The sequence below is a fragment of the Barbus barbus genome (genome assembly GCF_936440315.1).
Source record: "Barbus barbus genome assembly, chromosome: 23".
In the NCBI taxonomy this organism is placed as follows: Eukaryota; Metazoa; Chordata; class Actinopteri; order Cypriniformes; family Cyprinidae; genus Barbus; species Barbus barbus.
This window is the reverse complement of record NC_136751.1, coordinates 7,900,114-7,924,759: the sequence shown is the minus strand read 5'-3', so window position 1 is coordinate 7,924,759 and position 24,646 is coordinate 7,900,114. Positions and strand designations below refer to the sequence as shown.

The window sequence follows — 24,646 nt, the reverse complement described above, 5'->3', positions numbered from 1 at the left end:
TCCTTACTGCATTTCTAAGTCTAAAGGTCATTGCACATTGAGTACAAAATTTTCGCGTGCGTTTTTCAGTTTTTTCGTATTCGTCATCCTTTCCTATCAAAACGCATGCTACAGAGGCGAAACGCAGAAAATCGAACCTGATCCGAATTTGTTTATGCAGTGTGTAAAAGTGATTGACACAACGGGAGGTAGTATTTATTTTTCAGCGTGCGAAAATTTCGGAGTGGGCAATGACCTTAAAGGTGCCTCTGGTTGATCGTCTGAAAACCCATCATGGCTTGAATGTTAAGTCTGCCTTGGCTATAATTCTCAGTTTGACCTGCTGGTGGAGCTGTTCCAGGATGAGGAGAAAACCACAAGTCTGACCGGTGCTGCTCCTGCTACTGGAGGACGCACTCGCCTCAGCGTCAAACCAGACAAGAACAAAGCCGGCCAAGCCAGCAAAGAACACAAGAAGACCGTTGGACTGCAGGTGGAAGACTGCTCTCCTCTTAACTTATTGCTTTTACTGAATATCTTTATGATTTGTATTTTTGGGTTAAATAAATTGGCAAGCCCTGACAGTGGGTGATATTAAAAAGAGAGTAATTTAAATGAATGTTTCCTCTCTCTCTGTAGTTCCGTAACTCTCTGCAGCTGCTGATGGAGACACTGAATGCGACTACACCACATTACGTTCGCTGCATCAAACCCAACGATTACAAATATGCCTTCACGTCAGTTCTTCTTCTGTTTTTAATTGAACTTGAATCTGTTTTCTCTCTCTCTCTCTCTCTCTCTCTCTCTCACACACACACACACACACACACACACAGTTAACAGACTGGGCCAGCTGACCAATCACAGCACACTGGGCTTTTCAGAAAGGCAAGCTTTAAAAGTGATAGGAACTTAAACAGAGTGTTTCAGGCAGAGGGCAAAAAAAGGTGCTGCAGCAATGTAAATTATAAGGAAAATATGGTGTTTTTTTAATTTAAAATTTTAAAACGTGAATTTAAAATTTTAAAAACATGAATTTTTATATCGTTTAAAGGTCTTCTAGCAGACCCCCAAAATATGGGTACTTCAATAGACACCTTTAAGCTTACACCATGAACAGTAAAAACTTGATTAATTCTCACAGTTGAAGCTAACATCAGCATGTAGCTTAGCTAATGAGTCATAAAAATATGTAGCACATTCATTACAGAAACAATTTTACCCATTCTTTGTAGATTATTTTCATACTAAATAAAAAAAATAGATTTGGCATTTTGCATGAAATTGTTTTACATATATTAAAGCTGTAGTGAGTCATTTCTGTGACACCTCTACACCACTAGTAGTAGTATTGTTCATGTTGTACTTTATTACAAGTATTTTGATTAAGTTATTTCAAGTAATGATTTTTTAAATGGGTTTAGTTTTAATTAACGAGAGTAATCTTGGTAAATATATTGTGTTAGAATGTAGCAGACAAGTACTGTTGGTGCGCCCCATTCACACACCATTGGTTGAGTCATGGTGGAACGCTCAAAATAACAATGTTTTGGCAGTACCAAAGTGTGCAGTTCTCTTCAGAAATTGAATCTATTAATTTCATACTTTCAGTTGACTCTGTTTTGAACTATTTTATAACAGTAGATTTTGCTGGTGAGTTATAGGAGCACAGTGTTGCTAGGCTGATATCTGATTTCTGTCATTACCAGGTTTGACCCCAAGAGGGCTGTGCAGCAACTGCGTGCATGTGGAGTTTTGGAAACAATCCGCATCTCTGCAGCTGGTTTCCCATCTAGGTACAGTGAAGATCTTTACGTTACCATACTGCACTCCCTTTTGTCAAACACTACTTGACTGTATATTTGTGTTTGTGTGACTGCTTTTGCTTGTCAGGTGGACGTATCAGGAGTTCTTTAGCAGATATCGTGTCCTGATGAAACAAAAAGATGTTTTGACAGACAAGAAGATGACCTGTAAGAATGTTCTGGAGAAACTGGTGCAGGTACAAGAAGCCAATTCACCTCATAAAACCATATTTATATTATGTATGGACTCAAAATAATAGGCTTTTAAAACTCAAATTACTCAGAATCGTAGCAAGAACGAATCAAGCAGAATGCCAAAATTTGGCACTACTCATAGGCGGAGGGTGAACCAACTCCAGGGTAAGGCTAAAGGCAGCCAAATCTATTAACTACAAACATAATAAACCTGTCTTTTTAGGGCAAGAACTAGATATGGATGTCATAAAATATGTTGAGTCTGAATTTGTATTTAACATGATTACAATTTAATTAAAACATTATCACTAAACAACTATCGCTATAATCTCTGAAGCTGTCTACACTGAAATGTACATTGTGTACAAATGTACGTTCATCTTTACGTTTTGTTGTTTATGATGAGATAATTCACGACGGTCTGAATTCAGTCAGCGAGCACGCACACTCAACAAATCTCAGATTCAGCGATGACTCATCTGAACGCCTCTGATTGAGGAGCGTCTCGCTGCAGCCTACAAGATCCAGGGGGTGTGGTTGGATCCAGATACAATTCATCCCAACTTATATATATACCAAAACCTACCCATCTCCACCCCCTGATCTCTAAACGCACTCATCTCCACCCCTAAACCTACCCATCTCCATCCCCTCGATGTGGATCCTGCCATGTCCCCTGGATCTTGTGGGCTGCAGCGAGCCCTACTTGCTTTGATTGACCAGTACATTCCTAAGCTCAACAGAATTGTGTGTGATTGGTTATAATGCGCAACACTGTAAAAATGCTTAAAAAGAAAAATGGTGCAACATGAGCAGATCTTAATTTAATGCCGCAATCAACACTTCATTCATTTTCACTTTGTTAGCAATAGGAGTTACAAATTTATAGAAGCCTTCCCCAGTCTTAAGGCCTTTCCAAACTGAGCACAATGCGAAAAAGCAAGGCGAATCGCCAACGAACGTTGCTTTCACACCGAGCGCCAACCAACAATGTATTTTTTCTCGTATGTGGATTTAACATCTAAATTAAGATAAACAAAGTTTGGTTCTACACCAGAAACACAAACTATCTATAATGCTTACAAGAATAGGCTACATCCTAAAATATAAAGAAGTACAATTAGCAGCAAGCTACACTTGAAAATGTATTTAATTTTTTTAGCATTAGGCGCTACAGACCCAGTGGTCCCTGGCCTCTACAACCATCGAGGCTTGGTTGCATATTCGTAACATATTTATTTTCCGGGATGGGGTTGTTAACCCCAAGCCCAACCCCCAACCTAGAGGACCAGCAGGTTTTTATCGGGGCCCTGACCCCCTGGTTCCACCCATATCTGGGAGGCATTCCCCAATCCGCCACCTGGGGAGGCGCCAGATGGGGGGCCAGCAACCCTGCACTTATTGTAACGCATTTAATTTAATTATATAATGTATTTAATTATTAATGTATGTAATGTACCATCATCAAGTGCTTGTAACAACTTCCGATAGAACTTTGATTTTATAATAAGCAGACGAATGCACTCTTTGTATGTTTAATAACGCTACACTGCTAATATTTGTCATAAACATCCTTTATTGCTATAAAAAGTACCATGAGCTGCATGCAAAACACATACAGAAAATATATTGTCATAATCATGTCTATTTGCTTTCATATTTCATGTGTAGAAAAATGTTTCACTCAATTTTTTTATTTTTATTTTAATACGGAAGATCTAGAGCAGGGCACAAAGTTCAGTCCTGGAGGGCCGGTGTCCTGCAGAGTTTAGCTCCAACCCTAATCAAACACATCTGAAGCAGCTAATCAAGGTCTTACTAGGTATACTTGAAACTTCCAAGCAGGTGTGTTGAGGCAAGTTGGAAGCTAAACTCTGCAGGACACTGGCCCTCCAAGATCAAGTTTGATGACCTCTGATCTAGAGAGTGAACGCGCTCTGACTCATAACACTCGCGCTCGTGGAAGAAAACAAACCGTGCTCTACACATCACATAATTCAGTGGATAATTATTAGAAATGTTATTCTGTATGAAGAACATGTGAGAATGAATCTGTTCTCAAATACCAACGATAACAAGAACTCAGCATCCACTCTCTTATCCGGGATACTCTTCTTTGTTGTTTGTTTACACAGATTTTTGAAACAGCGCCACTATTCTCACCCTTTGCAACAGCAGCTGCTCCGGTCACGTTATCCTAGCTCAAATCTGATTGGACGGTCCGTGTTTTCGCTTTGCGAAACTGAAAAGATTCATCGGACTGGACGAAAAAAAAAACATTCCCATTTTCGGTGCATGACTGTTCGTGGTAGCATAGGAAACTGATGTTTTATTCCAGCGCTTACAGGAAAGGCCTTTACACACGCTCCGCCTATGGAACTACTCATTTTCTGTAGAGCATTTTGTTGAAAGTAAAGTTTGGCTGTTAAATAATAAATGAACTCTCTCTCCACTTTTTGTCCTCCTGATAGGATCAAGATAAGTACCAGTTTGGCAAGACCAAGATCTTTTTCCGTGCAGGGCAGGTTGCATATCTGGAGAAACTGCGTGCAGATAAGCTGCGTGCTGCCTGTATCCGCATCCAGAAGACCATCCGCTGCTGGCTAGCACGCAAGAAGTACCTGCGCATGAAACATGCTGCCACAACCATCCAGAGATACGTCCGTGGATACCAGGCCCGCTGGTGAGGGAGAGGGGACTAATACCATAGTGGGTGGGACCTGGCTAAGGTTATGAAAAAAAAACAAATCAACATAAGCTTACAGCGAGCAACATAACTGTCCACTTTTTTCACAGAGTTGGTTCCGGAAGTTTTTTTCATTAATTTTTCTAATAGAGATTTACAAAAAGTCTTTGTTTAAAGCGTTAAAAGCCTCAAGCCAAACCAAACAGCAACAAAATGGGTGATGTCGATTATTTAAATAGAAACCATGTATTATTAGAGTTTTGCAAAACATGCATATTCACAAATATTAAAGTAGCTGACCTTTCTTTTTGCATCTCTCTAAATGGTGGAATTGTGGGTAATGTAGTTTTTCACCAAGAATTACTCTGTTAGACTTGATTCTTTTGAAAAACAGGTTGAAATAATGTGAACCTTGGAGCTCACACAGTATATATCCACCTTTTCAGGATTTGTAAGTTATCGTTAAAAAATTATTTTTTGTATCTGAGAAAATTCAAGGGATTGTTAGTTCCGGAACCAAACTTTTGTAATGTTTTTAAGTGAAAAGATGCACAAGTAGTAACCTCTGAGTTGTTCTTCCCCACAGTCTTGCGAAATTCCTGCGTCGCACACGTGCTGCGATCGTCATTCAGAAGTACCAGCGCATGTACGTCCAGAGAAAGTGTTACAAACGCAAGCAGGCTGCCGCTCTGGTCATGCAGTGCATCCTCAGGGCGTACATGGCCAGACAGCTGTACAAAGCGGTGAGGAGGAAACCAGACATACTAATACACTCTTCTCACATTTATAAATATATTTGCAGCAGTCACAAACACACAACTTACAAACACTGCTCTACTGGTCTCATTACTGCATTTTTACAATTTAGTTCTGATCTTAACATTTAAACAAACACTGACAACGGGTTATATATTGATATGCATCAGGGTAAAATATGATGCTGGCAAGGTGGTTTATAATTAACACACTGGAAACAAGTGAATTATTTCAGGCATGAGACACATGACCAGTGAAAGCTGCTAACCGCACCCCTAGAGAACTGAATGGTGTTAAAGGTGCAGTCGGAGTGGTCTAAACACAGACAGTTTCTAAGAGACTGATTTTTTTTCTTTTTTTACACTACCATTCAAAAGTAATAATTTCATTCAGCAAGGTAGCATTCAGTTATTTAAAGGTGACAGTAAAGACTTATATTGTTACAAAATATTTGTATTTCTAATGAATATTTCTAAATAATCTTTGATTTCACATTTTCTATTTCAGTTGTCATTTTCAGATTAGTGTGACAAAAACCTGTACATTTGTATATCCAAATTTAAAACCATACATTTGTATCTTCAGTTTATAATAGTAAACAGATTAAATAATTAATATAAAACATTAAAGGTAAATACCAATAATATAATAAAAAATTAAATCTAGAGTGACTGTTTATCTGTAAAATGTATTGTTGTGGTCTTTATAAAAAGGCAAGGAAATGAACAGGAAGAATAAACATGCTTTGTTGCCGACCACAATGTGTTTTAAATGTTGAGAGATTTTTTTTTTATGAATTATTGGCTGCCACAAGTCTAAAACCACTGAAAAAAATGTTTTCGTGTTTTACTCCTCTCTTGACTATTGAGAGAGAGGAGTGAAGAGAATCCGCCATTTAGACAATACTAAGTAAACCATGAAAGTAGCAATTACATCTCATTCTGAGGACTGTTCCTTCAGATTCTTTCTGATCCGTCCTAGTATTTTGCTAGCTTGCTAGTCACTGGTTGGAGTTTTTGAAGTCTCTGGAAGAGGATGAAGTAACAGTGTTGTGATGACCTCATGTCTCCTTCCCTGTGTTTTTGGTCATGTGATCTCACAGGGAGCAGGTTGTTCCAGTGTAGGGACTGTCCCACTGACGGACCACAGCAGCTGCGGCTGTGTTATTACTCTTACTGTCTCTCCTCTCTTTTCCTGCCGTCAGAGCTCTGTTGATCAGCAGTGGATTATCACGGCAGGATGTGTAATATCTGCAAATTAAAAAGGCAGAAGGTGTGAGAGAAAAAAGCGATTTGAGAACACTCACTGGACTGATCTCTACTTTGCATTGCATTCTTCTTAACTCTTGTGTGTATTTATGTTTTTTTTTTTCCTGTTCATCATGTGCTGTTGTGTGTTTGTTTGTTTAGCTTCTGCGTGAGCATAAGGCCATCATCATTCAGAAGATGGTCCGAGGCTGGTTGGCACGGCAGTGGTACAAGCGGACGCTCACAGCCATCGTTTACCTGCAGTGCTGCACCCGCCGCATGCGAGCCAAGCGAGAACTCAAGAAACTCAAGATCGAAGCGCGTTCGGTGGAACACTTCAAGAAACTCAACATTGGCATGGAGAACAAGATCATGCAACTGCAGCGCAGGATAGACGAACAGGTACCACACTAAGATGCTGTGGCTTGTTATGCCTCATTAAAAAGTTTAGTCAGTATGACATTCGCTCTTGGTCTTCCTGTGCACATATATGCACGTTATTCTTACAAAAAAAAATTGCATTCGTTATCGTTAATAAAATGTGATTGATTGCTCTGCCTATTAAACAAATTTCCTTTCTGGCTGATTCCATCTTACTTCTCATCTTCCTTCCATCCAGCCAGCTGTCATGTCAATTCTACTTTTCACAGTCAAATCCCACCCTTGTTTTTCATTGACTATGGCCCTGTCCCAAATGGCACCTTAAACCCTCGCGGTCTTCCTCTGAGTCCGCACTTTTGTGACGTAATGACGCTTTGACTGTCTGGTAGAAGTCTGCTGCGGAGCTCGCCCCAGTGCGGGCTCAACAGAAGTACGTATCGAGGGCGCATAACGGCTTCATATCAGAATCAGAACGGCTCTCGCGAGCACCCTTCTGAATGCTAAAATGAAGATTGGGACACCCTATGTTCTTGTGGACTTAACGGACACGCGTATGCGGCGGCCATTGTAAGTCCGTAAGACTGCAAGTGCACATGGAACATGGAGAAGGACAGTGCAATTATAAAGGACAGTGCAATTATAAAGTATACAAATATTAAGAAAAAGAAAAGTAGAAAAAATAAGAGAATAAAATAAAATAAAATATAAAAAATATAAATATAAATGTGCAGGTCAGTACAGGTCAGTATGTTGTTGACTTAAATAGTACTAAGAGGAATGTGCAAAAAGAATGTGCAAAAAGTTGTCCAGGGTATTTAAATAGCAGCAATATGAGGTAGAGAAAAATTATGAATAGCTATTGATATGGTGATATTTACATGGAGTCAAGTGATGTTATGACACAGAGTTAGAGTTTAGGAGCCTGATGGCCTGGGGGAAGAAGCTCCTCCTAAGTCTCTCAGTTTTTGCCATCAGGTTACGGAAGCTCTTGATTATTTTGACAGCTCTATTTTTGCAGCGTTTGAGGTAGATGTCCTGCAGAGAGGGGAGAGCAGACCCTGAGATGCGCACAGCTAAGCGCACAACTCTCTGTTATGCTTTGCAGTCCTGATTGAGCTGTTTCCATACCACAAGAATAGAAAGTTTTCAGGATTGCTGGTGAGACCCTGAATTTCCTCAGCTGTCGCAGATGGTACAGTCTTTGCCTGGCTTTCTTAACCTGTGTTTGGATGTGTGTAGTCCAAGTCAGGTTCTCGGAGATGTTTACACCGAGGTACTTGAAGTTACTCACTCTCTCCACAGGGGTCCCACTGATCGTAAGAGGAGTGTAGGGCTGCTGCTGTCTCTTCCTAAAGTCCATGATCAGCTCTTTAGTTTTGCTCACATTCAGAGAGAAACAGTTGTCCTGGCACCAAGATGTGAGTCTCTCTACCTTGTCCAAGTATGCGGTCTCATCGTTGTTGGAGATGAGGCCCAGAACCACAGTATCATCAGCGAATTTGATAATAGATGTGGAGCTGTGAGAGGACACGCAGTCATGCGTGTAGAGAGAGTAGAGCAGGGGACTCAGGACACAGCCCTGTGGGGCTCCTACGTTGAGGGTGATGGAGTTTGAGGTGAACTGGCCAACTTTCACCACTTGAGGTCTGCCGGTGAGGAAGTCTTGAATCCAGTTACATGATCACTTGAATCCAGTATAATACATGATTCTAAAGACAAAGTGTAATTGTTATGTAGGTGCAATGTAAATTCAAAGGTGTTGTACAGTGGGGTTCAAAAGTCTGCATCCACATTGAAAAATAATTTTATCTGGACATTGGATTCAAAATTGTATTTAAACTTAAAAGAAACATGCTTTTAGGGTTTTAAAAGATGCAAAACAACAAATAAAAATGAGAACGATATATTTAAGACGAGCTCAAGTTCAAGTAAAATTGCTCAAATTCCCAAAAATATTACTTAAGTCTAAAAAATCATTTATGTACATATTGTATATTTATTTAAAAAACATTGGATTGGATTGGATTCAATTTATTGTCATTGCACATGTAGGTACAAGGCAACGAAATGCAATAGAGAAGAAGAATACAGCACAACATGAGGAAAGAAAGGAGAAAAAAATAATCCTCACACTATGCTCCTAAACGGGAGTACAGTGTGAGAACAGACAAAAACCTCAGCATAGAGCACAATCGATACAGGAACACACAACTTGCAGTAGGGTGAGAGTAATCCAGTTCAGACAAACAGCCATCCGGTCTGCAGCCATTACAGCGCCAACACAGACCCATTTATCAGACTGACGGGAAGAAGCGGCAAAGGCGTTGGATGGGGGTAATGGGAGGTGAATGAATATCTGCATGTATGAGCGTATGAGTGTGTGTATGTGTAAGTTCGTGTGCCTAGAGATCCGCCGCGCTGGCACTCCAAACAAGTTGTCTCAGTCCGCAGATTTGTGGTGCGACATAGCAATTGCCATGGAAACGACCTTGGCCGGAACCCAAACGCTCGACAATCACAAGGTGTCTGTTGAGGGGGAGGGAAGAAAGAGCGTCTCCCGGCAGCATTCATCTGGGGAGTTAGATTCCAGAGCAACCTTGCCAAGCTGTCTGTTGTTTTGGGAAGCCGAAAAGAGATAAGATTGTTTGGTCTTTGGGCGAACAGCTGCCTTCTAATTTCACAGCTATTCTCATTGTCCATTCTGATCTCCTTGTCCATCAATTTTCCTTTCCAAAGCCGAGAGCTTAGCCGTGATCGAATCCATATTGCGGTTAATAGTCTCTGTCTCAGAGCCGGGCAGCCTTGTGAGGTTTTGGACAGCTGTTCCCGTCTCCTGAATTCTCCGATAACAGGGCAAAGCCTAATCCAATCAGCAGAAACCCAGTTATCATGGTTCCGAATAGGTAGATGTCTTCAATGTCCTCCACGGAAAGAGCCGCCAGACACACGACCCGCCACCTCTCCCATGCGTCCATCGTGTAGCCAGCTGCGAAAGTCCCAGCAGGACACTTGGGTTCTCCCGATCCCAAACTTCTAGTCGAGAAGATGGTGTCAATTGCGTTAAGAGACCAGTTGATCATATCCATAATTTCGGTTTTGTAGAATAGTGCAGAGAGAGTCTCTTAAGTGTTAGACAAGGACAAGATGAGAGAGCAAGCAGGGGAGATAAGGGTAGGGAGGGAGAGGAAGAAAATGCGACCGCCTTCGCTGAGAGCCAAACGAGAACATGTGTTCTGTTTTGCATTTGCATATGCATTTTATGTTTTGATACATCAGGCTTTTATGGCTTGCATAGTATAATATAGTGAGAACATATGGCTCATGCATGAGGAGGAAAAAACACTTACATTTTATTTAGAGGTCAAAACTGGGCAAAATATGCAATTTGGTCAGATGTTTTTATATATGTGGCCAAAAAGTAAGATCAAATTTTAAATAAATCAATGAGATTGTTGTATAGCAGACATTAAATGCATATGAAAATCAGCTGTAAGTCTGTATTTTCCAATAATATGTCTTGGTAAGATGATTATGTAAAGTTTTTTGAACAAGTTAAATATCAGTAAATATGTGTGTGCTTAGATTTGAGAACAAAGCTCGGTAACACTTTATTTTAAGGTCTCTTAACTAGCTGCTTACTAGCATGCATATTACTAGAATATTAGCCATTTATTAGTAGTAATTAAGCACAAATTAATGCCTTATTCTACATCCCTAATCCTTCCCAATACCTAAACTTAACAACTACCACACTGACTATTAATAAGCAGCAAATTAGGAATTTATTGAGGGAAAAGTCGTAGTTAATAGTGAATACCTGTTCCCTATTCTAAAATGTTACCCAAAGCTCTTTATTGTAGGGGGCAAAACATGTAATGCAACGCAGTAAAATTACGATTGAGAAATGTTACTCATCAAAGCCTGTTCAAGCCTGTATCAAATATCATGTTATACTTATGTTTTAACATGATTTTTCAGTCAACTAAACCTAACTTTCTTCTCTCTAGGACATGTTAATTTTGAAATATTACTACAAATATAAAAGTATTCTTATGTTTACGTTATAAAAATCAGTAAAAATGGGTGGGCTTTTTTTTAGAAATATGCTTAAAAGGACTTTTTACATACTAAAAAAGAATGAACTGTCAATCAGAGTGCAGAAGGTTTTGATCCTGTTGATCTTAGTAACCGATGTATCAAATACAGCATGATACCCTAGGCTTTGTAGGGTTGAATACAATTAATTGATGTTCTGTTTTGCTTTGACTCTAGAACAAGGAGAACCGTGTTGTCAGCGAGCGTTTGAACAGTCTAGAGATCAGCCATGCTGCAGAGTCCGAGCGTCAGCGTGTGGAATTGACACGTCTGCGAGGGGCAGAAGAGGACGCCAAAAACAACGCTAACAAAGTTACATCTCTTCTGGAGGAGTTGGAGCGACTGCGCAAAGACCTGCAGAACACACAGAAAGAGAAGAAAGCCATCGAGGACTGGGCCCAAACCTACCAGGACGAGATGGAACAGGTGCTGTTAGTTAGATATGTAGTTGTGTGCCTGCACTGGTGCGGACTTCACAAAGCACTTGACAAAAAGTTGAGGGCGATTCACAAATCAGTTCATTTGTGTCATTTGAAAAAAACTCTAAAAATGAACAGATTCATTGAGTCATCGCCCAGTTATGTTCCTAAGAAAGCAATTAATTTGGACAAGGAACTGATTCACTGATGCATTTGAGTCATATCCCAGTGGTGTTCCTTGGAAGAGGGTTCATTTGAATGGCTCATTTTATTGAACTGACTCATAAAACTGATTCATTACTAAGTAGTGTTTAATTGGTCAGTTCATTTGAATGGCTCATAATCAAAAAAAGTAATTAAATGTTCCACTCTACATTCATGGATCTAATGCCCCAAAGTTCTCCCATACAAATTTGCATTTGAAAATTAGTTAACAGAATAATTTCTAAGAACCTGTTAAAAATGTCTTACTTTCCAAATTATTAGTGTACGACTCGTATATAAACAAACCATGTTTTTACAGTAAGTGTGAAGTGCTTGAAATGTGTGTTGAGTGCTCATACAAAACCTCACTTATCATGTGGCATACATTAGCAAATTCCAGTTCCACAGCAGATCTCCCCAAAAAATAAAGTTAGACCCATAGGTTACCGTCACTTCCCTGCTTTTAGACAGTCCTCCTAGATTGTAAAGCCCTCTAAAGACACAGATATACTCTGTGTCTCCATATTCAGGGATTAGAGAGACCTGCACACTGCTTTAAACCTGGGAAGAGAAGAGATCTGTTCATTGACACAGGTGAGAGAGATAGAGACTAGAGCTCAGCTTAAATGTTAGAAGTAGTTGTAGTTTTAGGGTGGTAGAGGACTAGAACGATTCACGAAGCCACAATAAACACAGTACTGGGTATGTGTTGACTAAATAAATATTTCTCAGCAGTTAAAACTATGTTCTTGGGACAATGTAGTTTATTTTTGAATATAACCATTAAAGATTAAGATGTCATGCTAATCATGTTTGTGAAATGTTTGTAACAGATGATCTCAGAACTAAAGGAGCAAAACCACCTGCTGAAGAACGAGAAAAACGACCTGAACCGAATGATCCAAGAACAGAGCCAGCACTGGACAGGTAAAGCAAAACTGTGCAAAACAAATTCTGTCGTTCTATTAGACTTAGAGGTTGTTGTTGTTTTCTTACCTTTTTATGTAAAATTATATATCAATGTCATGTTTACAACATGCTGTTTTTCAATAAATTAACACAAAATAAAATTATCTGATATTTTTGGAAGAATATTTAATGTTCGTTATCATTTAAATGCACCCATATAGCAATGTATAGCAACAAACATCAAATAATTATGAAAATGCATACTAAAAATTTTCAAGCGTATAAAAAGATATGTGAGAACATGTGCTCGTTTTTGTTCAAATATCTATTACAATATCTCTGTCTCACCATTTCATACTCGCTTCTTCAGACAAGAGGAGCTGGTGTGAAACTTCTCAGTCTTTTGAAAAATTTATAGCCGAATAAACGGCATGTTTAAATTGTCACAAAATTCACTATGTTAATAACATTAAAACAACAGTGTGTATTGTAAATATACTGCCCAGTCTGATGCTATTCTGACTATTCCTAGATCTACTCTGATCTTAAACAGAAAAACAAATCCAAATCTTTTATAAACATTGTCTTTTTTTTTTTTTTTGCTCGTGCCGTCCTGTTACAATGTCGACATTATGAGTCAGATGATTAAGTAATTCAATACTGGTTGTGGGAAAGTGTCAGTGGTGTGTATATAATATGCATGTGTGTATTTTGCAGAGAAAATGGACAGGGCTCTGAAGGAGGAAACCCAGCAGTTAGAAAACGATTTAAACGAGGAACGCTCTCGCTACCAGAACCTTCTTACCGAGCACCTCCGACTAGAGGAGAAATACGACGATTTGAAAGAGGAGATCACACTCACTGTAGTAAGTACACACTTGCAATCATCTTCAGTGCTTTCAACTAATCTGTGGATTTTCTGAATGACTACTCAACTAGTGTGTTTTTTTTTTTTTTCTAGAATGTTCCAAAACCTGGTCACAGGCGCACAGACTCCACACACAGCAGCAACGAATCAGAATGTACCTACAATTCAGAGTTTGCCGAGTCCGAGGAAGGGACCCGCGGAGGGGAGGTGAGAGCAGAATGTGGAATATCATTAAGATCATTCACATTACTGTATCTACGTTTTTGATAGAATTTAAATTCCACTTCTTTGAGTTTTGGCTTACTTTATACAGATAAAAGTAACATTAAATTTGCATATACTGCATGTGTAACTATGGATGTGTTTTATTCTATCTTCAGGACGTTTCCAAGGGGATACTGGACATGTCCCTGTTCCTAAAGCTGCAGAAGAGAGTATCCGAGCTAGAGCAAGAAAAACAGTCACTGCAGAACGAACTCGATCGGAGAGAAGAGCAGTTTCAGCGGGCTAGAGCTAGGGTACACATGCACACACACACACATTTACATTTACAGTATTTACTTTTTTAAAGGGGGTGTACCATCTGTTTTATTTGAAGTTAAATATAACGGCTCTCCGTAACCCAAATACTAAAAGACTTGATTTTTTAAGGACATCCTAAAAAGAGATTTTGTCATATTTACTTAAATTCTAGACGCAATTTTATTTTATTTTTTAAAATGTGAAAAAAAGAAGCAGCGAATGCCAGAAATGTATACTGTGTTACTAATAATGTTTTTTTTTTTTTTATTATTGACCAGGACGATGAGGAACATAAGAAAGCTCGTGGTGCTGAGCTGGAATATGAATCTCTCAAGGTAGACATGCACACTGTCTTCTATTTCATTTTTTTTCTGCATTGTGGCAAACCACTTCAGTTTGCAGTCTTTAGAATTGATTGAGTTATTTGAAAAGCAGCGGTTGCATTTTTGCTTGCAAAATTCTTCATTAAACTCACTGAACTCTCTCCAAGCTCACAGGTGTTGAAACACCTAGAAGTTTCCCTTCTACCATAAAGCTAGATAAATGATGAGGAAAATAAAGCCGTATAAAAAAACTCTCTCTCTCTCTCTCTCTCTCTCTCTCTTTGTTATTCAGCGTCAGGAGTTGGAGTCAGAGAACAAGAAGCTCAAACATAATTTGAATGAGATGCGTCAGTCTCTGAGAGGCAGCGCTGAGGCCAGTACTGCTGCTCCAGGTTCTCCAGCGTACACGGTCCTGCTGGATCAGCTGAATGCCTCCAACGAGGAGCTGGAGGTGCGGAAGGAGGAGGTGCTCATCCTGCGCTCTCAACTCGTCAGTCAGAAAGAGGCTATGCAACACAAGGTCAGAAACAAAACCTTTCATTCTTACAGAAAATATATCAGGATTTCCAGATGTTTCTAAACATGTGGACACCTCAGTGCATAATACAATATCTGTTACTAACATTATTCTCTTCATAAGTCTTGTTAACATCTGTAACTTAATTTTCTCCTTTTGTCCTATGTTGCACTCATATCAGGATGAGAAGGTATGTTGGTCAGACAGCATAGCAAGTCATTTCACTTCACCTCTGTTCTGACCTCTAAAATGTGTTGAAGAAGTTACTTTGAAACATACTTGCCAAGATGCTCCAAAAGGATTAGTTCACTTCCAGAATAAAATTGTCCTTGATAATTTACTCACTCCCATGTCATCAAAGATGTTCATGTCTTTCTTTCTTCAGTCAAAAGGAAATTAATATTTTTGAGGAAAACATTCCAGGTTCTCCATATAGTGGACTACAATAGGGATCAATGGGATGAAGGTCCAAATTGCAATTTCAGTGCAACTTTAAAAGTACAAAAGTACACTTTCCAGCGTGATTATGTAATGCATGAATTCACACATACGCATCGCAGAGTTAGTGAAAGACAAGCATTTGTGGCTTTTTTAAGAAAAAGTCAGATTGTTTCGATAGATAAGACCCTTATTCCTAGTCTGGGATCGTGTAGAGCCCTTTGAAGCTGCATTGAAACTGCCATTTGGACCTTCAACCAACTGATCACCATTGAAGTCCACTATATGGAGAAAAATCCTGGAATGTTTTCCTCAAAAACCTTAATTTCTTTTCGACTGAAGAAAGACAGAAATGAACATCTTGGATGACTTGGGGGTAAATTATCAGGACATTTTTATTCTGGAAGTAAACTAATCATTTAATTTAAAATAGTATAAAGCATGTCACCTGTTGTCATGTATGTGTGCAAATTTTACTTTTTTAATGCACAACCAATTTTTAAACACAATTCAAATTTCACTTTTATTAATTGAGAATGAAGTGAAGTGCTATACTTAGAACCAGGTCTTGTGTGGTGTCTGATGCTTAAATGTCTAATAAAATTCAAAATTAGTCAATGGATGCTGTGAATGTGAACATCCTGTGTGCGTTTAGGGGACCATGACTGAGCCTTTGGCATATATTGAGGATGTGCAGAAGCTGACTGATGCCAAGGAGATCTCCCAGGCCTACTTGGGGCTTAAAGACACCAACAGGTACATTTCTTCTCTTTACATTTCTTTCATTGTCACTCAATCACATGCTGAATCACAAAACATGAAATATATTCCTGAATGTGTCCCTCATCTGGGATCTACTCATTCTGTATATGTTGTGTGATGTCCTCTGTCCCCCATCTTTTTTACAACAGAGGTTCTTAAACTTGCATCCCCCAGAAAGCTAATGCTTCTCATATGTCACAATGTATTTATTATGTTAGAAATTCAATCTTGAAATGTTTTATACACTACCTTTCAGAAGTTTGGCCTGAGTAAGATTTTGAAAGAAAAATTTGCACCTTCAGATTCCAGATTTTTAAATTGTTGTATCTCGGCCAAATATTATCCAATCCTAACAAACCATACATCAATGGAAAGCTTATTTATACAGATTTCAGATGACCCTTTGATGAAAATGGACCCTTATGACTGGTTTTGTGGTCCAGGGTCACATATTGTTTTAATTCTTTGAAAAGTTCTGGTAAAAGAAAATTATAAAATATGGTTATGTAGAATAATGCCTCTCAGTTTGAGAACCTCTGTTCTGCAATGGATCTTTGTTTTAATATTTGCTGCTGGTTAAATTCTTTGCAGTTTCTCGCACAGACCCAGTAGTGTCACATCTATCTCCAACCAAATGATGACTTATCACTCTTACAGTCCTTTCACAAGCTTGTGTGTTTACCCTACCCTATCTACCTGTTTGGATCAGCCCTCTGTCTGTCTGTGTCTGTCTGTTGATGGCTCATCTCTGTCCTGCGCAGATCACCCAGGTTTACACGCAGACCGACTGAAGTGAACGAGCTTGTGAGCAGGTTGAGGTAACAGATGGATGGGCATGATGGGCCGCTCTCACTGCATGTGTGTGCAGCTCAGAGCAGAGCAGCGAATCAGCCTCATTTCAGAGCCCTTACATAGATGAGAAAACATACAGAAAACGCCCAGTACCAGGCATAAACTCTAATATGAAGGGATTATCTCACATAGCCAGACTTTTGGCTATCAGCATAAAGTCTGGTCCACTTTGCAGCTTATTATTGCCAGGCACCACCCTCTTAGTCAGGAAGACGTTTTAGAGGAAAGTTTATTTGAAATAGATTATAGCATGGCAATATAAAAGAGCAGCAGTTTTTGCAAACGCTTCTAAAGAACAAGCCTGCAAAATCGCATTGCGTGATGTCATTTTGATCAGATTTTTTGTCCATCCAAAGGGGGAAAAAAAATCAAGGCAAGTGTCTGAGATTATGCCATGCCGCCTTCTCAAAAATTTGAGCAAGAGTAATAAGAGTTTGGCTTTTTTGACCCTGCCAAATAGATGCAGAACTACAAATTCAGTCTATTAGATTACTTTAGGTGATGGCTTTGCAGATTTTAACAGGCTGCGACAACAACGCTTGGTCATGTGACTCAGTGTGATGGATGAATGAACCTACACGTGGCTTCTGGCTGACTGCTTTAGATGTTGTTTATTACTCATAATGCAGTGGACAAATAGCTACAGTAATTTAAGCAAATGAACAGATGACAAACTTTTTAATGTTTGCTACATTTGCAGTCTTCTTTGTCATCATTATTTTATCTTCATTATTTATTCTGGTTGCTTTTCATCTTTCTGCTGTTTTACTTAATTCTTTAATAAGCTGGTTGTTTGTTTTTGCATAAATACTGTATGTCATACAGTATAATAATCTATATTAAAGGAACACTCCACTATAGATTCAACGATCTATGCTAAGCTACTCTAACAGTGCTATCGCCAGACCCGGAGATCGGCTGAATAGATTCTAAAACGGTAAAACTCAACTGTTTAACTCTTGGGGAGTTGGAAAATGAGCCTATTTTCAAAAATAGGGGTGTGTTCCTTTAATAATCACCCAAAAGAATAGTTCACCCAAAAATGAAAATTCTGTCATCATTTACTCATCTTCATGTCGTTCCAATCACAGACGACTTTCTTTCGTCCACTCAAACACAAAAGAGAATGTTTTGAAGCAGTAGTTCTCAAACTGTGGTATATCAAATATATAATAGTGAAGTGAAACTATACAAATATATTTATTTAAAAAGATTTTAATGCTTCTAAAGCGGCATACCATAATACTTTGTTTGAGATGCTGTCAGTGCGTCCATTTTTTACATTTCAGCTCATATCCAAACATACACAAATGTTTATGTGTTGTATTCTTTACAATGATTTAAAAGGTAAGAACTAAGTTTATTGAATCTATAAAATAGTTCTATGTAATTAACAGATTTGAGGGAAATGTTTCCCTTTTCCATACAGTAGCGTGAATACATTGGGTGAACAGTCCTTTTAACAAACCTACTACTCGCATCAAAGTTCGTCACTTTTTGTTTTCGGTTTGTTTTTTCATTCTTACTATTTCTTTTTTGTTCCACCCCATCAGATCCCCATTCCCTGACTACCATAAGCTGAATGAGGATGGAGAACTGTGGCTGGTTTATGAAGGGTTAAAGGAAACTAACAGGTTAAAGAACAGAGAGATGAGAGCATGTGATACTTACCTAAACACTAGTGCCTGCAGAATGCTCTCCTTAACATATGGGTAGTGCTTCATGGTATCAAAACATGCAAGAAAGAACTATTTGTATAGTGTTAATACTGGACTAAACCAAATGAAATGGGGAAACTCTTATTTTAAAACAGCATGTAGTCACGACTGCCATAAAGGAGCTATAAATAAAGGTGAATACTGCTACACTGCAAGAAACAATGGGCAGGTTTCTCAGCCTTAGTTGGGAATGGTTCACTCAAAAATAAAAAGCTGGACATTATTTATGTCTAACATCTTGTTCTGAATGTCAAAAATAATGTTCTTCCAAACCATTATGACAAAATCACAATATCAAACACTACAAAACTAGTCGAGTATTTGTGTGAGAACCAGGTCGAAATAGTTATTCACTGAAATAAAATATAAACATTTATGTATTTATTTACACTAAACATTACTTATTTTAATTTAACATGATGTACTAACATAATTAAAACTGAAATAAAAATTTAAAAAAACTGTCACAAAAATGACAAGCACAACAAAAGTACTGAACCTTTTACTAAAATAAAAATATACAATATAAGATAAAATAAAAACTATAATACTATCTTAAAGATACTAAAATTACACTGATCAACACAATATTATAGAAGTCAAATATGAAGATTAACTGTGAATAACAGCATGATCTCAATTTGATCCTCAGCCAAAGCTGTCTGTTATATGACTTCAGATTATCTGGAATAAAACACACAGATTGCATCTTCTATTTTTTTATGGTGTAATGTCATTGTGTGGAAATAATGCTGCATAAAAATCTTTGGAAATTGTCCTTACAATATTTAGGTTTAAAATGACGATTGTTAGTAAATAATGACAGCATTTTCCTATTTGGATGAACCGTTCCTTTAACGCCTCACAACAGAAAGCATCAAAAGCTTTTCTAATGAAGAACTGTATTCTGGTTGTTTGCTGTCTCTGTCTGTGTAGGTTGTTGGAGTCCCAGTTGCAGGCTCAGCGTCGGTCTCATGAGAACGAGGTGGAGGTTTTGCGTGGAGAATTGCAGAGTGTTAAAGAGGAGAATAACCGTCAGCAGCAGCTGTTAGCTCAGAACCTGCAGCTTCCTCCAGAGGCCCGAATCGAGGCCAGTCTACAACACGAGATCACGCGCCTCACCAACGAGAACCTGGTCAGTACTAACACCTTCCTATACCAGTGGTTCTCAACCTACATCCTTTGCATTTCCTTTCAACAACATAAATATCAGTTAATTATTAGAGTAGTGTTATTGCCTATTTTTCATTATTAATTTCATTATTAGTTATTAATTATTAATCAGTCATTTTCAAGATGAAATGATATGCAACCTTGCTCTTGGTCCTTAATGTGATCAAATGTAGAAAAAGGATGAGAATCACTTCCCTATACAGAATGAGTTTATGAATGTTGGCCGCCAGCAAAAAGCCCCTCACAATCTAAAACGGTTTATTTTCTTAATTTCTGGTGACGGTTCAAGACCCTGTAATATGATAAATGTAGTTTAGTCCCTGCATGTTAGATTTAAGTGTTCTCCTATAAGTTGACTTAACTAACCTTTAGCAGATATTAAAAAAAAAATAATTTAAACAAAATCATTTAAGATATATTATTTTGACACTGTCTCATTATGATTACATTGAACTGATTTTTTTTTGTGGCCGGTAAAAACTGAATTTGTTTGTTTATTTATTTATTTTATTTTTTATGGTGACATTTGAGGCACTTTGGGGTGTTTTGCCGTGAAACCCGCCAATTATTTATTAAAGCGACAGACCCTTTCATACTAAGAACAATAACTATTAGGGATGCACGATATTGGATTTTTTCCGATATCCGATATTTTTCAACTCATTTTGACCGATGCCGATATATTTCCTTTTGTTGGGAAACAACAGCAAGTTTCTCCTTTGCAGAAATTAAAAGCAAAATCGTTTTTAATTTTGGTTAGTTTTTACCAAGAACTTATTTGTTAAAATTAAATAAACAATAATGAAGTTTTTTTGACAGTACATTGAAGCCTTCAAAATAACTAAACTATATATCAATCGCTGCATTTTTTCCCCAGAAAGATGCAGCTTCTGACGTTTAAATCAAAATATACTCATTATTTTATGACATCAATTACTGCTTTATTTAATCAGAAACACAGTCTAAATATTACTTGTGTAGGCTATTTTACTTTTAATTTAATTCGAAGTAGGCCAACAGCGCCCCCTACAGATTAAAACTCCTTACCGAACGGGACGTTAGAACCCGGGGGAGGCTGTCACTGCTGCCGCTGCAATTGCTATTACTGTTTAATTTATCACACACCGAAAAGCGTCATTCTGTACGTGCTTTCACAGTTTAAGTGCAGCGATCCAAAACAGTCAATCTAATCGTCATTCAGACAAAACTTTGCTTCAAGAATGAGCCACACTGCTGACGTGATCTAATCACCAGCACACCCTGATCACATGTGAGTTAATGTTTTCCTCTTATCAGCAAGACATATTGGCACAAATTTTCATATCGGGCCAATTCCAATATCAGTCCGATAATATTGTGCATCCCAAATAACTATAACAATAAGTTCCTCTTCAGGAACTCGAGCTGCGGACGCTTTGGCGTTCCCCAAAGCGTCGTTTGACGCAGCGTCTCGTTCCCTCGAGGAACTGAGGTTACAAAAGTAACCCAGACGGTTTTAATAATCGTAATAATTCTATGAATAGTGTAGTGAATTTCTAGAAGTGTATTTCTAGAATAGTGAAGTCCGCACTATGAAGAACATGGCATAAAGGAGCAATATCATGGTAATCACTTTCAGAATAGAATAACCGATAAAAACATTGATTCGAATCCTTCCCATTTTAAAGACCTTGAGCATTTATATTGGCAGCTTGCGCTTATAATAAGAATGTTACAGTTTGTTGGTGTGTACGCTAATATAGTTATCATTATACTTATAATTCTTGGTGTGAATGGGCTTTAGGAATAGTGTACATTTTTTTGTCCAATTGTGGTTGTTGATGCCATCCCTGCTCATTTTATGATGTTAACACGCTGCAATACAGCAGCAGGAAAGTTACATATAGTGATTAATTTGTCTGGGCTCAGATTTATAGATTTTTAATTAGTATTGTTTTCCCCCTCTGGTTGACAAGTTTGTGGGAAAAAAATTATAAATGAGACAATAATACAAGCTGCTGCAAATAATGCAGACATTGGTTAAATTTGCATACACAGAATATGCATACTCCTATATATATATATATATATATATATATATATATATATATATATATATATATATATATATATATATATATATATATATAATTTTATTTTTTTCTTCTTCTTTTAAATAAATTGAAAGCACTTATTTCAATCACACTCCAGTAGACCACTTTGGAGTAGACGTCACAGTTACGTCACTTGCAGCTGTGCGTGCATTGTGGTGGCAGAAAAACACTGGTAAGGAAATGGTGGAGGGAAATGGGTAAAATCCATGGAATAAGAGAAAAAATATATATTTTGTTTATTTATATATAAATATATATTATATATGTCAGAATCAGAATTTTATGGATGAAAACTGCTATGATTACTCTACTTTTAAAGCATAAATTTGATTTAAACAATAGGTCTACATAATATTCATATATGCAGTTCATAGGGGGCATATTGCATTAGCCCTACAGTTATAGCATGAAATAATATTTAAACCTATTACCATTAACATTTTACATAACATTTACCTATTTTATCTCACTATTTTGACTTTTTTTTCTCACAAATGCAAGTTTATATCTCCTAGTTTTATAACTCGATTTAACTTAACAATAGCGTGTTTGTCAATTCTGAGAAAAAAAGACAGAAGGATATAAACTCATATTCTGAGTCAAGGGGAAAAGAGTGAATGACAAACTGTTTTTTCTTATCAGAATTTTGAAATATAAACTCAAATTTACCTTTTTTTTAAAATTCTTTTATTCCATGGCTTCCATAGACCGCTACATGAAAACTGTCATTTTCTGCCATCCGATAGGCTCCGCCCACAAAAACGTCATCACAAACACTGAATTGGTCTATATCCTGTTTCAATAGGACAACATAAACACAGAAAAGAAATGGTGCGTATAATTATGAGAAGGATGGGCCTGAACAAACTACAGATGTCATAGCATCTAGCATAGCATACATAGCATATTATACATGTTATTGGGCTGTAGGCTGTAAATGTAATTTTGGGTCATGTCCAGATGCCTTTTTTCACTGGGAGTGTATATGAGCATCAAAAGCGGTATTTGCATTGGAAAGACAGTTCAGAAATCCTGCTGCTCACCCTTTTGTTTTGTTTGATTCTAAATAAATGATTTCAGATTTACTCACTCATGAAACCGTGGAATGTGATTTTGGTCTGAGTGCTGTACTGTGCACCTGCACCAGGTGTTTGAGGGCTCATCTGATGTGGAGATGTTTCATTCACAGGAGCTTCACTCTGATGATCCAAAGGAGTATAAAGCCTACAGAATCAGCATGTTACGCAGGATGGTTGTATGTAGGATCGTGTGTGTACGAGTGTGTGTGTGTGTGCGCATGTATCAGAAAACTAACTGGCACTAGTGTGTGTTGCACAGAATCTGAGCTGCGTTGAACTCTAACTGTGTGTTTAACCCACAGCAGTGTGAATCAATACACTTTTTAATATGTTTCTCTTTCAATAAACGGGTGGAATCTCACAAAAAACTGTAACCCCTACAAAAAAAAAATGCTTTGTTTTCTTTAAGCATTTTTTTTTTTTTTTTTGATGAGGTGGAATGTGACTTTTCTTTGTGAGATTCCCCCATCTTTGTTACTATTTCTCTATTTTTTCTCTCTGTTTAATGAGTTGCATGGACAGATGAAAGACAGAGCTGATATCTTCAGATTGTTGCAGAGCTTAAAGATGCTCGGTTGACCTGCTTTGTCCCGATTCTCTAAAATAAGCCCTTTATTTAAATATTTTTCACCCTTCTGCCTAAGACACTCATTTGTCATAATGTTGCTGTGATTGTCTGATGATGACGTCTGTCTCTGTGGTGACAGGATCTTATGGAGCAACTGGAGAAACAGGACAAGACCGTCCGCAAACTGAAGAAACAGCTCAAAGTCTTTGCAAAGAAGATCAATGACCTGGAAGGTACGTGTCACTGAGACTCTGTTCAGAAATCACTTGTTGAATTTGTGGAACAACTTAAATGTAGAGTTACAATCCTTAATGTTTATATGTGTTGATGTTTGTCTGTGTATTGTAGGTGGCCAGATGGATGTGTCTCCGGGACAGACGACCGATGAGCCTGTTCATCCAGTGAACATTCCACGCAGGGAAAAAGATTTCCAGGGAATGCTGGAATACAAGAAAGAGGATGAACTCAAACTGGTCAAAAACCTCATATTTGGTGAGATACAGATCTATACCTGTAAAAATAATAAATCTATTAAACGATTTAATTAGATTGATTCCGACCCGATTCCTGGTTCCGTTCTAATAAGACCTTACTAATAGATTTATTCAATTTACTAATTGACTAATAGATCATTTAAAACCAAAAACAGACCGTGACTCTGATTTGTGCATGTGTGCTTTTTGACAGAGCTAAAGCCTCGTGGAGTGGCAGTGAATCTGATACCAGGTCTGCCGGCATACATCCTCTTCATGTGTCTGCGTCATGCCGACTACGTTAATGATGACCAGAAAGTCCGATCTCTACTCACCTCCGTCATCAACAGCATCAAGAAGATCCTCAAGGTTTCAATACACTCTCACAAACCATTCATGTTTAAAATGTTATAACTTAACACAACTGTCTTAAAACGGCTAAATATCTTCCTTTCTCATTACTGTTTTGTTTTTCTACAGAAAAGAGGTGATGACTTTGAGACTGTTTCCTTCTGGTTGTCCAATACATGTCGTTTCCTGCACTGCCTGAAACAGTACAGTGGTGACGAGGTTAGATATCACAC

The 24,646-nt window shown here is 38.0% G+C and overlaps 1 protein-coding gene across 1 annotated transcript in view; it reads left to right on the top strand.

Annotated features, from left to right (window-relative positions):
• The window catches only part of LOC306843106 (unconventional myosin-Va-like), a 70,980-nt gene that overhangs the window by 41,431 nt on the left and 4,903 nt on the right, over window positions 1-24,646 (top strand). Inside the window, exons 15-38 of the mRNA XM_079374376.1 lie at window positions 314-472; window positions 619-716; window positions 1,689-1,775; window positions 1,873-1,981; window positions 4,451-4,662; window positions 5,252-5,408; window positions 6,831-7,070; window positions 11,322-11,570; window positions 12,601-12,694; window positions 13,394-13,542; window positions 13,638-13,751; window positions 13,925-14,062; window positions 14,345-14,401; window positions 14,682-14,909; window positions 15,088-15,096; window positions 16,000-16,100; window positions 16,868-16,924; window positions 18,512-18,592; window positions 19,613-19,811; window positions 23,132-23,197; window positions 23,729-23,822; window positions 23,938-24,081; window positions 24,277-24,431; window positions 24,543-24,632. Coding sequence (XP_079230502.1) covers window positions 314-472; window positions 619-716; window positions 1,689-1,775; window positions 1,873-1,981; window positions 4,451-4,662; window positions 5,252-5,408; window positions 6,831-7,070; window positions 11,322-11,570; window positions 12,601-12,694; window positions 13,394-13,542; window positions 13,638-13,751; window positions 13,925-14,062; window positions 14,345-14,401; window positions 14,682-14,909; window positions 15,088-15,096; window positions 16,000-16,100; window positions 16,868-16,924; window positions 18,512-18,592; window positions 19,613-19,811; window positions 23,132-23,197; window positions 23,729-23,822; window positions 23,938-24,081; window positions 24,277-24,431; window positions 24,543-24,632 — 3,087 coding nt within the window. The remainder of the gene's footprint in view (window positions 1-313; window positions 473-618; window positions 717-1,688; window positions 1,776-1,872; window positions 1,982-4,450; window positions 4,663-5,251; window positions 5,409-6,830; window positions 7,071-11,321; window positions 11,571-12,600; window positions 12,695-13,393; window positions 13,543-13,637; window positions 13,752-13,924; window positions 14,063-14,344; window positions 14,402-14,681; window positions 14,910-15,087; window positions 15,097-15,999; window positions 16,101-16,867; window positions 16,925-18,511; window positions 18,593-19,612; window positions 19,812-23,131; window positions 23,198-23,728; window positions 23,823-23,937; window positions 24,082-24,276; window positions 24,432-24,542; window positions 24,633-24,646) is intronic.